Genomic DNA, 13,285 nt, shown 5'->3' on the forward strand with positions numbered 1-13,285 from the left:
GGGAATACAGACACACATCGCTATGCCCAGAAATTTTATATTTTCATATTTTTTGTAGAGACAGGATTTCTCCATGTTGCGCTGGCTGGTCTCGAACTCCTAAGCTCAAGAGATCCACCTTCCTTGGCCTCCCAAAGGGCTGGGATTATAGGCACAAGCCACCACACCTGGCCCTTATTCGTAATTTTTATAATTACACGTTAAAATACATTTTTACATGTATTGGTTAAATAAAACATAGTAGTATAATTCATTGCACCTGTTTCTCTCTACTTTTTAAAATGTTACTACAAGAAAATGCAAAATTACATATGTGGTTTACGTTTGTGACTCTTGTTATATTGCTACTGGGCAGCTTTGATCCAGAGAGTCACCAAAGAAAAGAGCCAAACCTCAGCGCCACATCCATTTCCTCAGCCTGTAGCACAGCACCCACAAGAGGCTGGACCTGGATGGCATCACCAGGCCTCACACCCACATTCTTCTGTGCCATTTCATTCAGGCCAACCTTGCCTCCAGGAAATCCTGCGATAGGCCAGGCTGTATAGACCTGCCAGACAGAGGAAATAAAAATGTTAGAAAATAAATATTCATAGACCACCATCAATTTGTAAGGCAGAATGCTAAGCACAGTCAAGTACTTAAGATATGCAAAATAGTCTCTACCTTAAAGGAGTTATAACCCGACACCAATTGCAATAAGATAAATTGCATTTTTTTAAACAATTTAAATACGACAGGGCTCACGAAAAATAAACTTTATAATAAATATTGTATCTTTTTCTAAAGATCAAGAATTACCCCACAGTGAAGATGGTAGAAGATATGAAAGGTAGATATAGGAAAAAAGATAAAGGTATTAACAGGTGATAATGAGAAAAATGACAAAAATATTAAGGCAAGATAACCTGTAAAGTAATCCAGACTGGAAATTAAACTAGGAAAACATCCAGGAAATAGTGAGGAACACAGCAAAAGAGCTTTGTCAGAACCTGAGTCTTATTCACATTTCAATGTTAAGCAAGAAGAGCAAAAATGTCTAGCTTGAGCTCACACATTTATAGTCCTCTCTTCTACAAGACACAGTAAAGGACCTTTAACATATAAGCCAGAAAAATGATAAGAACAGGAGTGGTGTCATCAGCAGACAAAAAATTTCAAAGTACTTCCAGAGGATCCCCAGCAGATCCGAGAAGCATCAGAGGAAGCCATGAAAGAGAAGAGGCTGGCAGCAGAGAAGAATGCCAAGCTGCCAAAAATGATCCAGGAAAGGGTTCCAGGCTTGGTAGGCTTGGAATCTCAGATATAAAGAATGATAGCAAGAAGAAACAGCTGAAACTAGGGAGAACAGTAAAATATTTGTATAAAGAACAGGTGATCTTCTTACCCCAAAATAACGTTTTTTTATAAAGAAATATAACTAACTGACAGGGAGAAATACCATCACTACATCCAGAGGAAACACTTCTCTCTACATCATAACATTTTAGGGGCTACTATTCCCAGCAGCGTCATACACATAAAAGGAAAAGAGAGTTAATATGCATGTTAATGTCTTTTAAAATACAGTTTTTCATTTATTCCTGGTTGTGTTAAAAATTAAAAACAGAAATATGTCAAACACAGGTTGGGTACCTTACCCAAAATGCTTAGGGCCAGAAGCATTTGGTAGTTTCCATTTTGGAATATTTACCTTACGTTTATTAGCTATGAATCCCAAATCTGAAATCCAAATGTTTCAATGAGCATTTCCTTTAATCACCATAGCACTCAAGAGGTTTCAAATTTTAGAGCATTTCAGAGTTTAGATTTTTGGATTTGCAATGTTCTATATTTCTAAACTAAGGAAATGAAAAAGACTCTTACCTCTTGCTTTCCGTTCAAACTAGTAAGCAACACTGGTCGACCTATACATATATTTGCAGACTTCATAGTGTTGAGTCCAAGATGAATAAGGGAATTCTGGAATGTTTTAGGAATTTTGTCATCTACTACAAAGGAAAAGAAAATTATTTTTGTATTACTTTGTAACTGAAGTTAAAGCATGCTATCTTTTGCAGTAAATAAAAATCCTCTAACCATATAACCACATGAATATACTTACCATAATCTGGAGAAACGAGTGGTCCAACTTTTGTTACAACAAAAAGATTTAGAACCAAAGGCTTTTGAGGGCCTACTGGCAACATATGAAGTATTAACTAAAAAGAAGATGTTCTATGGAGTGAGAATGGGTTCCATTTCTTCTTTTTTAGTCTCTCATTTCATTAAGAACTAAACATAATTGCAAAAGAGACTCTTTGAGCTTTAAGTTCAAAGTCGAGTAAGCTAGTAGTATTCAAAAGATTGAACTGGGAACTGGCACATCCATCTGGCTCTAGAGGATTAAGTTGTTTCTACTTCTACCCCACATTATGGTCACCAGATCTTTGTCTTTTCTATTACCAAAAATACATAAAGATAGTAACACAAGTCTTATTCCTCATACAAACACACTGACTGAAATGATCACTAGTGATTTCAACTTCTGGCTGAAAAGGGGCACCCAGAATTCAGTCCCGTTGACCACATCTCTGAAAATGATGGGCTGACATCTCCATTCCTTTCTATCCACCCACCCCCCACCAAGCTCCATATTAGGTTAGGCGACCCCCTCAAATTCCCCCAGGACTCTGTGCTGCCAGTTAATAGCATTTATCATCATAATATCCATTTGTCTTTCTCCTTAATTGTACACTGCTTTGAAGTAGGAATTGTGTACTATTTTTCTCTGTATCTACAATGCTTAAAAGTGTATAATATATGGCCATAAAATGAATAAATATAGTAAATGTGTAAATAATATTTTTATTTTCAGTATAAAATCCATGAAATGTTTACGGAATTTAAAAATGCCACAACTGCTCAAGGAAGTAAGAGAGGACACAAACAGATGGAAGAACATTCCATGCTCATGGTTAGGAAGAATCAATATCATGAAAATGGCCATACTGCCCAATGTCATTTATAGATTCAACGCTATCCCCACCAAGCTACCAATGACCTTCTTCACAAAACTGGAAAAAACCACCTTAAACTTCATATGGAACCAAAAGAGAGCCAAGTCAATTCTAAGCAAAAAGAACAAAGCTGGAGGCATCATACTACCTGACTTCAAACTATACTACAAGGCTACAGTAATCAAAACAGCATGGTACTGGTACCAAAACAGAGATACAGAACAATGGAACAGAACAAAGGCCTTGGAGGCAACACCACACATCTACAACTATCTGATCTTTAACAAACCTGACAAAAACAAGCAATGGGGAAAGGATTCCCTGTTTAATAAATGGTGTTGGGAAAACTGGCTAGCCATGTGCAGAAAGCAGAAACTGGACTCCTTCCTGACACCTTACACTAAAATTAACTCCAGATGGATTAAAGACCTAAACATAAGACCTAACACCATAAAAACCCTACAAGAAAACCTAGGCAAAACCATTCAGCACATAGACATAGGCAAGGACTTCATGACTAAAACACCAAAAGCAATGGCAACAAAAGCCAAAATAGACAAATGGGACCTAATCAAAATCCAGAGCTTCTGAACAACAAAAGAAATGATCATTAGAGTGAACCGGCAACCAACAGAATGGGGAAAAAAATTTGCTATCTACACATCTGACAAAGGGCTAATATCCAGAATCTACAAAGAACTAAAACAGATTTACAAGAAAAAAAGCAAACAAACCCATTCAAAAGTGGGCAAAGGATATGAACAGACACTTTTCAAAAGAAAACATATATGAGGCTAACAAACATATGAAAAAATGCTCATCCTCACTGGTCATTAGAGAAATGCAAATCAAAACCACATTGAGATACCATCTCACACCAGTTAGAATGGCGATCATTAAAAAATCTGGAGCCAACAGATGCTGGAAAGGATGTGGAGAAATAGGAACACTTTTACACTCTTGGTGGGAGTGTAAATTAGTTCAACCATCATGGAAGACAGTGTGGTGATTCCTCAAAGACCTAGAAATAGAAATTCCATTTGACCCAGCAAGCTCATTACTGGGTATATACTCAAAGGATTATAAATTGTTCTATTATAAAGACACATGGACACGCATGTTCATTGTGGCACTGTTTACAATAGCAAAGACCTGGAACCAAGACAATGCCTATTAATGATAGACTGGATAAGGAAAATGTGGCACATATACACCATGGAATACTATGCAGCCATAAAAAAGGATGAGTTTGTGTCCTTTGTAGGGACATGGCTGAATTTGGAAACCACCATTCTCAGCAAACTGACACAAGAACAGAAAATAAAACACTGCATGTTCTCACTCATAGGCGGGGCTTGAACAATGAGAACACATGGACACAGGGAGGGGAGCATCACACACTGGGGTCTATTGGGGGAGACTAGGGGAATGACAGCAGGGGGTGGGGAGTTGTGAAGGGATAACATGGGGAGAAATGCCAGATATAGGTGACAGGGATGGAGGCAGCAAACCACATTGCCATGTATGTATCTGTGCAACAATCCTGCATGTTCTGCACATGTACTCGGAACTTAAAGTGCAATAAAATATAAAATTTTTTTTAAAAGATTTGAAAAGTCACAACCTAATTATAAAATTTATTGTAAACATATATACCATAATCACAGAGCTCTACCTAAGTTTCCCTTAATATTCAGAAGAAACAGACATTTTGTAATGAAATTAAGTCAATGAAAGCAAAACCATAAGGTATAAATTTGATTTACATTATTCTGTCACTACAAAATAACCTCCCAACATGTCTCTTTTCCTTCTTATAAGAGGTGCAAATCTAGAAAAACAAGCATCTCACAGAGCTAAGATGAACAGCACTGGTATAAAACAAAATTAACACACACTGCATAATATGAGAAGCGGGACAGAAATTCAACCTTCCAATGAGCATTAGGTCTCTTACATAGCTTGCTGGTCATTAACAGTAAAGCATACTGCTGTTAGATGATCTCATAATATTCAGTTCCTGCCGTTTTCCTCCTAAACCTGTGAACTAACTTTCCCTCTTGACAATTACCAAACAAGTGTTCTCACTCCCCCACAAGACGTTAATTTTCTTCTTCTCCTGCCACCCTGTCTGACACATTCTCCATGCCCTAGGATTTAGCAATGTATCACAGGTTTCCCTAAATATCGCCACACTTCTCTTTCAATGGTAATCATGTTCAAGTTCCCATTGACTGGTCTCATTTTCCAAAACACCACCACTGTATTCTCTGCTTACACTACACAGGTCTACTCAAGTTGTCCATACAGTTCCCTTCTCACCTCACTCCTCCAATACTTTAAAAATATGTCAACATCTAATTTCTCCATTAACTACCTTCATATTTATTGAGCACCTTAAGTATCAGATTAACTAACAAGATAGTAAAGATAATTTCAAACAACCATCCACCCTTTAGTTATTCATCCAGCAAATACATACTATGTGCCTACTAATACGGCAGACACTATGTCAGGCACTTTTATTCACAAGTCCTTGGCCTCAAGAGTTTATGGCCTTGAAGGATGAGTGAGTTATTAAACAATGAGTGAACAGCTGCAAAATTAGAAACTAATATTAATACAATGAAAAAATAAGTTAGAATGCTAGGAGAGTCTATAATGTGGGATCTGATAATTTCAAATAAGAGAATGTTTCTCAAAGGAAGTGATATTAAAATCAGATCTGAAAGAAAAGTAGAAACTAACTAAATGAAGAAAAGAAAAAGATAATTCCCAGCAAAGAGAACAGCACGTACAGAGTTCCTGGGCAGAAGGGGATATGGCGTATCCTCCGGAGAGCACAGGCAGAGTAGAGAAGACATGGGGAAAGCCATGAAAAGACGGTGAAGCCGGGCGCGGTGGCTCAAGCCTGTAATCCTAGCACTTTGGGAGGCCGAGGCGGGTGGATCACGAGGTCGAGAGATCGAGACCATACTGGTCAACACAGTGAAACCCCATCTCTACTAAAAATACAAAAAATTAGCTGGGCATGGTAGCACGTGCCTGTAATCCCAGCTACTCAGAGGCTGAGGCAGGAGAATTGCCTGAACCCAGGAGGCGGAGGTTGCGGTGAGCCAAGATCGTGCCATTGCACTCCAACCTTGGTAACAAGAGTGAAACTCTGTCTCAAAAAAAAAAAAGAAAGAAAGAAAGAAAGAAAAGACGGTCAAGACCACCCAGGGCAATAGTGCAATAGGTTACATCAAGATGCTGGTCATTACTCTGACAGCAATGGGAGCCCAGAGACGGATGAAAAGCAGTGTTGTGCCGGGCGCGGTGGCTCAAGCCTGTAATCCCAGCACTTTGGGAGGCCGAGGCAGGTGGATCATGAGGTCAAGAGATCGAGACCATCCTGGTCAACATGGTGAAACCCCGTCTCTACTAAAAATACAAAAAAATTAGCTGGGCATGGTGGCGCATGCCTGTAATCCCAACTACTCAGGAGGCTGAGGCAGGAGAATTGCCTGAACCCAGGAGGCAGAGGTTGCAGTGAGCCGACATTGAGCCATTGCACTCCAGCCTGGGTAACAAGAGCAAAACTCCATCTCAAAAAAAAAAAAAAAAGAAAAGAAAAGAAAAGAAAAGCAGTGTTGTAACAGGATCTTCATCTTAAAAGATCATTCTGGCTGCACAGTGGAAAAGGAATAAGGAAAGGGGTAAAATTGGAAGCAGGAAAATCAGTTAAAAGGCTGTGGTAGCAGTCTAGGTGAGAGATAATGGGTCTGAAATTAAGGTAGAAACAGTGGGAATGGTGTGTAAAAGAGGAATATGGAACATATTTAGATGATAAACATGATTTATTGGTGGACTAGGTATGTGAGATTGGGGGACAGGGAGGTGTCATGGATGAATTTCGCAATGGGAAAAACTGAACAGAGTTTTTTTGTTGGAGGAAATACAGGCTCTTGAAGTTAGTCCTGAAGTATCTTTGAGATACCCATGAGAAGAGTTATTTCACAGTGCTATTCAAAATGTGACCCACAAACAATTTGTTACTGCTTCATGACAAGATAAGTACAAATCAAGAGAATAAGCATTTAGAAGCTTTTATTGAAATTTACAGAGTAATTTCACATGTTCAATAACAAATTTTCCTAACTTACTTTTCTAGAAAATAATTTTTGCTGTATTTTTCAAAAGTGCTGATCTGTGACCTAAGGTACATTTTAAAGCCTTCACCACAGAGAGCTTGAGAAGCATTGGGCTAAAAGATAACTATATTAAGGCACAAAAACAAAAGATTTACAAATATAAATCTGACACTAAAGAGACTATAGATAGTAAACTCTGGGCACTGGATAAACTTGCCAAGGAGAGAGGATTTATTGAGAGGGGAAAAAATGTTTTGAACTAAGAATTGACGAATTTCAACATTTAATGGTCAAGGGAAGAGGATCTGTCTGCTAAAGAAAATGAAGTACCAATAAAGATGGAGAAAACTAGGAAAGTTTGACAACACATAAGAAGTAAAGTGTTTCAAGAAGAAGGAAATGGTCAATAATACCCAAAACTGCTGTGGTCAAGTAAGGTTTATCAACAGGAGCTGCTCGGAGACCACACAAGAACAGTTTCCATGGAATGATAGGGTGGAAGTCAAAGAGAATAGGCTAACAAGGGAGTATGTAAGTGATGAGGCAGCAGAGACCACTCTAAGAAGTTTGGCAATGGACAGAGATGGTTGTAGGAAGAAAATGTGGAGCTTTTGATCTGATTTAAGATGGAAGAGAAATGAGCATGTTTAGATGTCAATACAAAGGATCTAGTTCATAAAGAAGCTGAATCTTCAGGACAGAAACAAGTTGTCTTCCCACACCTAAGAAAGAGTGAAAACACTATGTGAACTCTAAGGTTGTCTTTAAGGTTTGATTAGACATAAAACATTTTGTCACTAGTTTAGTCTGGTCCATTGTTCAAAGCTATTACATTTCAAATATAAATTTTCAATGTATAATTCAATTTAGAAGACTTTTAGATATAAATTCGTTCTCCCAAATAAAGGGAGCTGTCATCTAGAACAATGGCTTTGAAGTAAAACACAACTGGATTCAAATATAGCTCTGCCACTTAGCATCTGTGTAACCTAAATGGAATCACGTTAACTTTTCTTCCTCTATAAAACGGGCATTACTATTCCCATCGGTCACAACTTCTGTAGAAATTATACGAGATAAATATACTGCTAACACTAGTGTGAAGTTACTAGCAGTTATTAAATATCATAACCTGTGCAGTACTGGAAGAAAATGCTATAAATCACACTCCTAAAGGGAGAATGATCCACATTTTTACTGGTTATTTAGTTTTTTAGGATAAGTATTCCATGTTCGCTAGTTATGAACAATTTTGCAATTAATTATGTCGTTAATGTTAAATGAGACAAAGCATTTCAAGGGCAACTTAAAAATTCAACACAATTAGGCAGGGCACGGTGGCTCAAGCCTGTAATCCCAGCACTTTGGGAGGCGGAGGCGGGTGGATCACGAGGTCAAGAGATCGAGACCATCCTGGTCAACAGGGTGAAACCCCGTCTCTACTAAAAATACTAAAAAAATTAGCTGGGCATGGGGGCGCGTGCCTGTAATGCCAGCTACTCAGGAGGCTGAGGCAGGAGAATTGCCTGAACCCAGGAGGCGGAGGTTGCGGTGAGCCGAGATCGCGCCATTGCACTACAGCCTGGGTAACAAGGGCGAAACTCCATCTCAAAAAAAAAAAAAAAAATTCAACACAATTTACAAAAGAGACGCCTCAGACACGGATAAACCATCTCAGCCTAACTTCTCCAGTGCAGGCGTGGCTACGGTTGCATGCTTCTTACAAACATAAGTTTTACATGCTTCTCTGTCGCTCTCAGACCTATGTCACGCCCAACTTTCAAAAGTCTCTGAACCCCAAGTCAGCACCACTGAGTCTCCCTCCCCTCAGGTTGCGCCCCCTCTGCCTCTAACCTCCCTCCCGGAATTCTTTACCCTTTTCTAAGAAGTTGGTCACCGTCAGAGTCCCGGCGGCCGCCGCGAAGTCTGACCCAGTAGGAGTCCGCGCCCCCGCACTGGAGGAAGCAGCAGAGGGCAAGGGCGAACCATTTTCCGCGCTTTGGTTCAGCCGCTTTCTGTTCTTCTTGGAAGACATGATCAGCGGGCAGCGTGTACGAAGAAGTAGCAAAGCCGGCTCAAGGTGCGCGCTTCAACCCAGAGAAAAACTTCCGGGGCAGAAATTAGCGAGGCTCCGCCCCTGCGCCGTAATCCCCTGAGTGGAGCGCAGTGGCGTCAGCGTGGTGGGAGGGACCGAGCGTTTTCAAAACCAGCAGTCTTTGGAACGGCTGCGAGGATTCTGGGGTCTGCAGGAGAAGATACGTTCCGGAAACGGAACTGCCACTTAGATTGCAAATTCCTGAAAAACGGGACGTTTTTGCATCTCCTCCCGGCTTTTCCATCTCTAAATCAACCTCTGTTGACTTAAACTACCAAATAAGTGTGTGGCGGTGGGGGAGGAGGTTTTCCCAGCTTAGCTGGAGCGGGGCAAATTGTCGAGAGTGGCCGGTGGCCGACTTCGCGGTCTCCTTGGCGTAGCTCAGCAGAACGGTAACCCAGCCCAGCTCTGAGAGCGAAATGATGGCACTCTTCTAAAATGTACGGCCGCGAGCTTCGCTCTAGAGCGCGGAGGGGTCAAAAGGGCTGCGGGCGAAGGCGAGTGCGTGGAAATGCGGCCGCTGTTAAGCTCGGGCACCTGGCGCGCGGTGCTTGCTCGGGCCTGGAGACTTAGGCCCTCGGCGGATTACCTGGAGGTCATGGACCCACGGGGTTACACGCGGAATCCCCCAGTTGGAGCGTGCGAGCTGCAGGGCGAACTGGACAGATTCGGGGGCATCTCGGTGCGCCTGGCGCGGCTCGACGCGCTGGACCGCCTGGACGCCGCCGCCTTCAAGAAGGGCTTGCAGGGCAAGTGCGCCTCAGGCGAAGGGCTCCGGGGCTCCAGAGCTTTTCTAATGAAATAACCGCAGCCCCCCACTCCGGAGTCGCTCTGTGCCCCCGTATCGAGCCCAGTGGAAAGGGGAGAAGGCACGCGTGACCCAGACCTGTTTTCTGGAGCATTCGTTCTTAGACCCTTTGCTGGGAGGTCTCTAAGGCGATTAGGTGAAATGGTGAAGATCCCAGAGTTTGGGATCTGCGACCCTGGTTGCTGGTCCACTCTAGTATGGGACATTCGGAAATTGCAGTGAACCACCATTTCCTCTTCCGTAAACCCCGGTGATGGGAATTCCTGGGATTGCCGAGAATTAATTTGGATAATGCATATAAAGTGCATAGCACAGTGTCTGCCACGTATTTAACGCTCAGTAGATGTTTGTTAATCTTATTACATTATTACTATGATTTACCGAGCCTTGGTTCTGTCAGACACTTTTCTCAAGGAAAAAAAACTGTCTTACATTCTAATACGGGTGGTTTACCGAGTGTACCGAAGAGGCGCTTTTTTAATTTTTGTGGGTACATAGTAGGTGTATGTTTATGGGATATATGAGCTATTTTGATACAGGCATATAATGTGTAATAATTACATCAGGGTAAATGACATACTCATCACCACAAGCGTTCAACCACAATCCAGTTACTCTTTTTAGGGGTTTTTGTTTGTTTGTTTGTTTGCTTGCTTGTTTTTTTGAGACAGGGTTATCATTCTGTTTCCCAGGCTAGAGCGCAGTGGTGGGATCATGGGTCACTGCAGCCTCCAGCTCCTGAGCTCAAGCAATCCTCCCACTACAGCCTCCTGGGTAGCTGGGACTACAGGCGTGCATCTGGCTAACTTTTTTCTATTTTTTTCTAGAGACGGTGTCTCACTGTGTTGCCCTGGCTGGTCTCAGTCTCCTGGGCTCAACTCATTCTCCCGCCTTGGCCTCAAAGTGCTGGAATTACAGACAGGAGCCAACGCACCTGGCCTGAATTACTGAATATAGTCACTGGCTTGTGCTATAAAATACTAAAGCAGAAAGGTTCAGAGTGTCACATTTGTATACAAATTAGGTCAACAGCTGTCTCAGCAAGAACTGGAGATTTTTATAATAACACTTCTTTTATAATTAACCAGGGAGGATGGTGGGTGGTTTCGGTCTTCAGTAAGAACTACTGGCTTTGCACCTTGAGGTCGGTGATAAGAAAGCTCAGATGGAGGAGCCTTCACTTTGGAAGAAGTCTTTGTTTTAGTGCCACTGAGGGTCTTATAATCTAACTGAAGGCATAGCATCCAAATTCATCTATGGAAAGATCTCACACAGGAAACTCAAAATAATCTTTATCCTATTGAGCAATATGGCAAGAAGCATATCTGTAAGTATAATTGAGCTGGTTATTTCAGTGTTTACTCATCCTCATTCCCAGACTTCTTACAGGTTTCACATTATTTTCTCCTACGTGGGAGTTAATTGCTGACAAGCCCACTTAGACTGCAACAATGTCAGTAATAGGAGAATCAATCAATTTATCTTTCAGTATGTGGATAGACAGAGGTGTTACACACACTGATACTTATCAATGACCAAACAGGTGATCAAAGCACTACCCCTAGTCAGCATGGTAAAGGAGAAAGCTATTCGATTTGGAGCTGCATATCCTGGGTTCAAATACCAGATTCTGCCACTTGCTTAGCTAGACATTAGGCAAATTGCCACGGAAAATATTTGCTTCTTAGCTTGCTTTTTGTGAGTAACACCAGCTCTAATTACTGGTTAGATACGTTGATCAAAGATGAAACTAATTTGTAAATTGAAGCAAAAAATACTTACATTTTTTCAATAAAACAAATTTTGTTGCACTTAGTGGTAGATGTTTCAGGATCTTTACAAATACTAATTCACTTCATCCTCCTAACAAGACTTTGAGGTAGATAGTATTATTCCCATTTTAAAGAAAGTACTGAGGCATAGAGAAAAAGTTACTTCTGGCTCTAGACCTGTCTAACTCACTGCACTATGCTACCTCGAAGAACTACTGCTGGTTCTGTGTTACAGTTGAACAAAACTAACTGAAGGGTAGTGCCTATAAAGAGAAACTATTTACGCATAAAGTCCACTATTCTTAGTCTGTTGTTAGTCCTTATGGACTAAGAAGTCCATATTCTTAGTGGAATATGAGGTCAACTATTCATACTCTTTTAGAACATAAACTATTGATGTTGTGTTACCAACAACTGAAGTTAGAGGGATAAAACTACTGTTAGCTTCACACATAATGTATCTGCATCAGTAATGAAATACCGCTGGTTCTGGCTCCTGCTATGCCACTGACTAGCTGTCTGACTTTAGGCAAGCCAATCATTTCATTAGTACAAATTGAGTCACCGTGCGTAATGTAGGGTTAACCTGGAGAATTGCAAATGCATCAGACATAGTAGTCCTTAGATTCATATAAAGGAGAGCTCATGAGCAGTGGTTAGGAAAAGACTGGTCAAAGAGGTGGAATGTGAGCTGGACTTTGAAGGGTAGATTAGAAATGGGAATGGGAGGTGGGGGAAGAAAACGCAATAAAGCTTATAGAGAAAAGAAAGCAATTAAAAATGATTCTAAGATTTCAAGCGTTGGTGCCAGAAATAGATAAGTTTGGGGTGTAAGTTCAGTTTTGCACACATTCTGTGAAGTTTGATGCGGACAGGAAATACCTGGGAACAACTGGAGAGCAGAAAGTTTAGTGTTCAGTGAGGTCACGACTGGGCAGCCATCCTCATGTGGGTGTCAGTCGAAGTAGTGGCAGTGGATGGATTCTCCAAGGCAGAGTGCAGATATAAAAACAGCAAAAATAGCATTCCTTCTAGAAACTAGCTTTTTAATTTGATTGGAAGGATTGCCTGGGAAAGAGCACATGCGAAATGCATGGAATGATAGAAACGTTATATAATGTTAAAGTGTGGGTGTATGCATATGTCAAAACTCATCAAATGTGCACTTAAGATTTGTATGCTTCACTTTATGTACTTCACCTCGATTTTTAAAACATGTAATCAGATAAAGAGAGCAAGGTGAGAAGGACCTGATCCTATAACTGCACTGCATGCTAAATCAAATCAAGAAGTCTTTATTAAAGGCCCCATGTGCCTGTCATTGTGCTAGGCACACCAATTTTCAAGGAGGTAGGGAACATTGTCTTTAAAAGAGAGGAGCTTACTGCAGAGCTAGGGAAAAGAGAAGAGAAAGTTAATTAACCATTAGACATATAATCAAGCCCCAAAGACAGACAGACAGACAGACACACACACAC

The 13,285-nt window shown here is 40.9% G+C and overlaps 2 protein-coding genes across 8 annotated transcripts in view; one reads left to right on the forward strand and one right to left on the reverse strand.

Annotated features, from left to right (window-relative positions):
* Positions 1-9,232, reverse strand: part of AFG2A (AFG2 AAA ATPase homolog A) — a 327,555-nt gene extending 318,323 nt beyond the window's left edge. For 3 of the 4 annotated variants that reach the window (XM_039479102.2, XM_039479101.2, XM_074396933.1), the window contains exons 1-3: positions 9,008-9,232; positions 1,867-1,991; positions 393-550 (exon numbers count right to left, since the gene is read on the reverse strand). In XM_039479102.2, the coding sequence (XP_039335036.2) occupies positions 393-550; positions 1,867-1,991; positions 9,008-9,167 (443 nt within the window). In that variant the 5' untranslated portion in view covers positions 9,168-9,232. The remainder of the gene's footprint in view (positions 1-392; positions 551-1,866; positions 1,992-9,007) is intronic. The other variant, XM_074396932.1, reaches the window with a different exon arrangement.
* Positions 9,233-9,327: 95 nt separating this feature from the next.
* Positions 9,328-13,285, forward strand: part of NUDT6 (nudix hydrolase 6) — a 35,180-nt gene continuing 31,222 nt past the window's right edge. For 3 of the 4 annotated variants that reach the window (XR_012517019.1, XR_012517020.1, XM_003936240.4), the window contains exon 1: positions 9,328-9,976. Coding sequence is in view for 1 of the 4 variants with exons in the window: in XM_003936240.4 (XP_003936289.2) it covers positions 9,739-9,976 (238 nt within the window). In the remaining 3 variants the exon portion in view is untranslated. Of the gene's footprint in view, positions 9,977-10,028; positions 11,363-13,285 lie in introns of those variants that run through there. The other variant, XR_012517021.1, reaches the window with a different exon arrangement.

This window comes from Saimiri boliviensis, chromosome 3, assembly GCF_048565385.1.
Source record: "Saimiri boliviensis isolate mSaiBol1 chromosome 3, mSaiBol1.pri, whole genome shotgun sequence".
Classification (NCBI taxonomy): Eukaryota; Metazoa; Chordata; class Mammalia; order Primates; family Cebidae; genus Saimiri; species Saimiri boliviensis.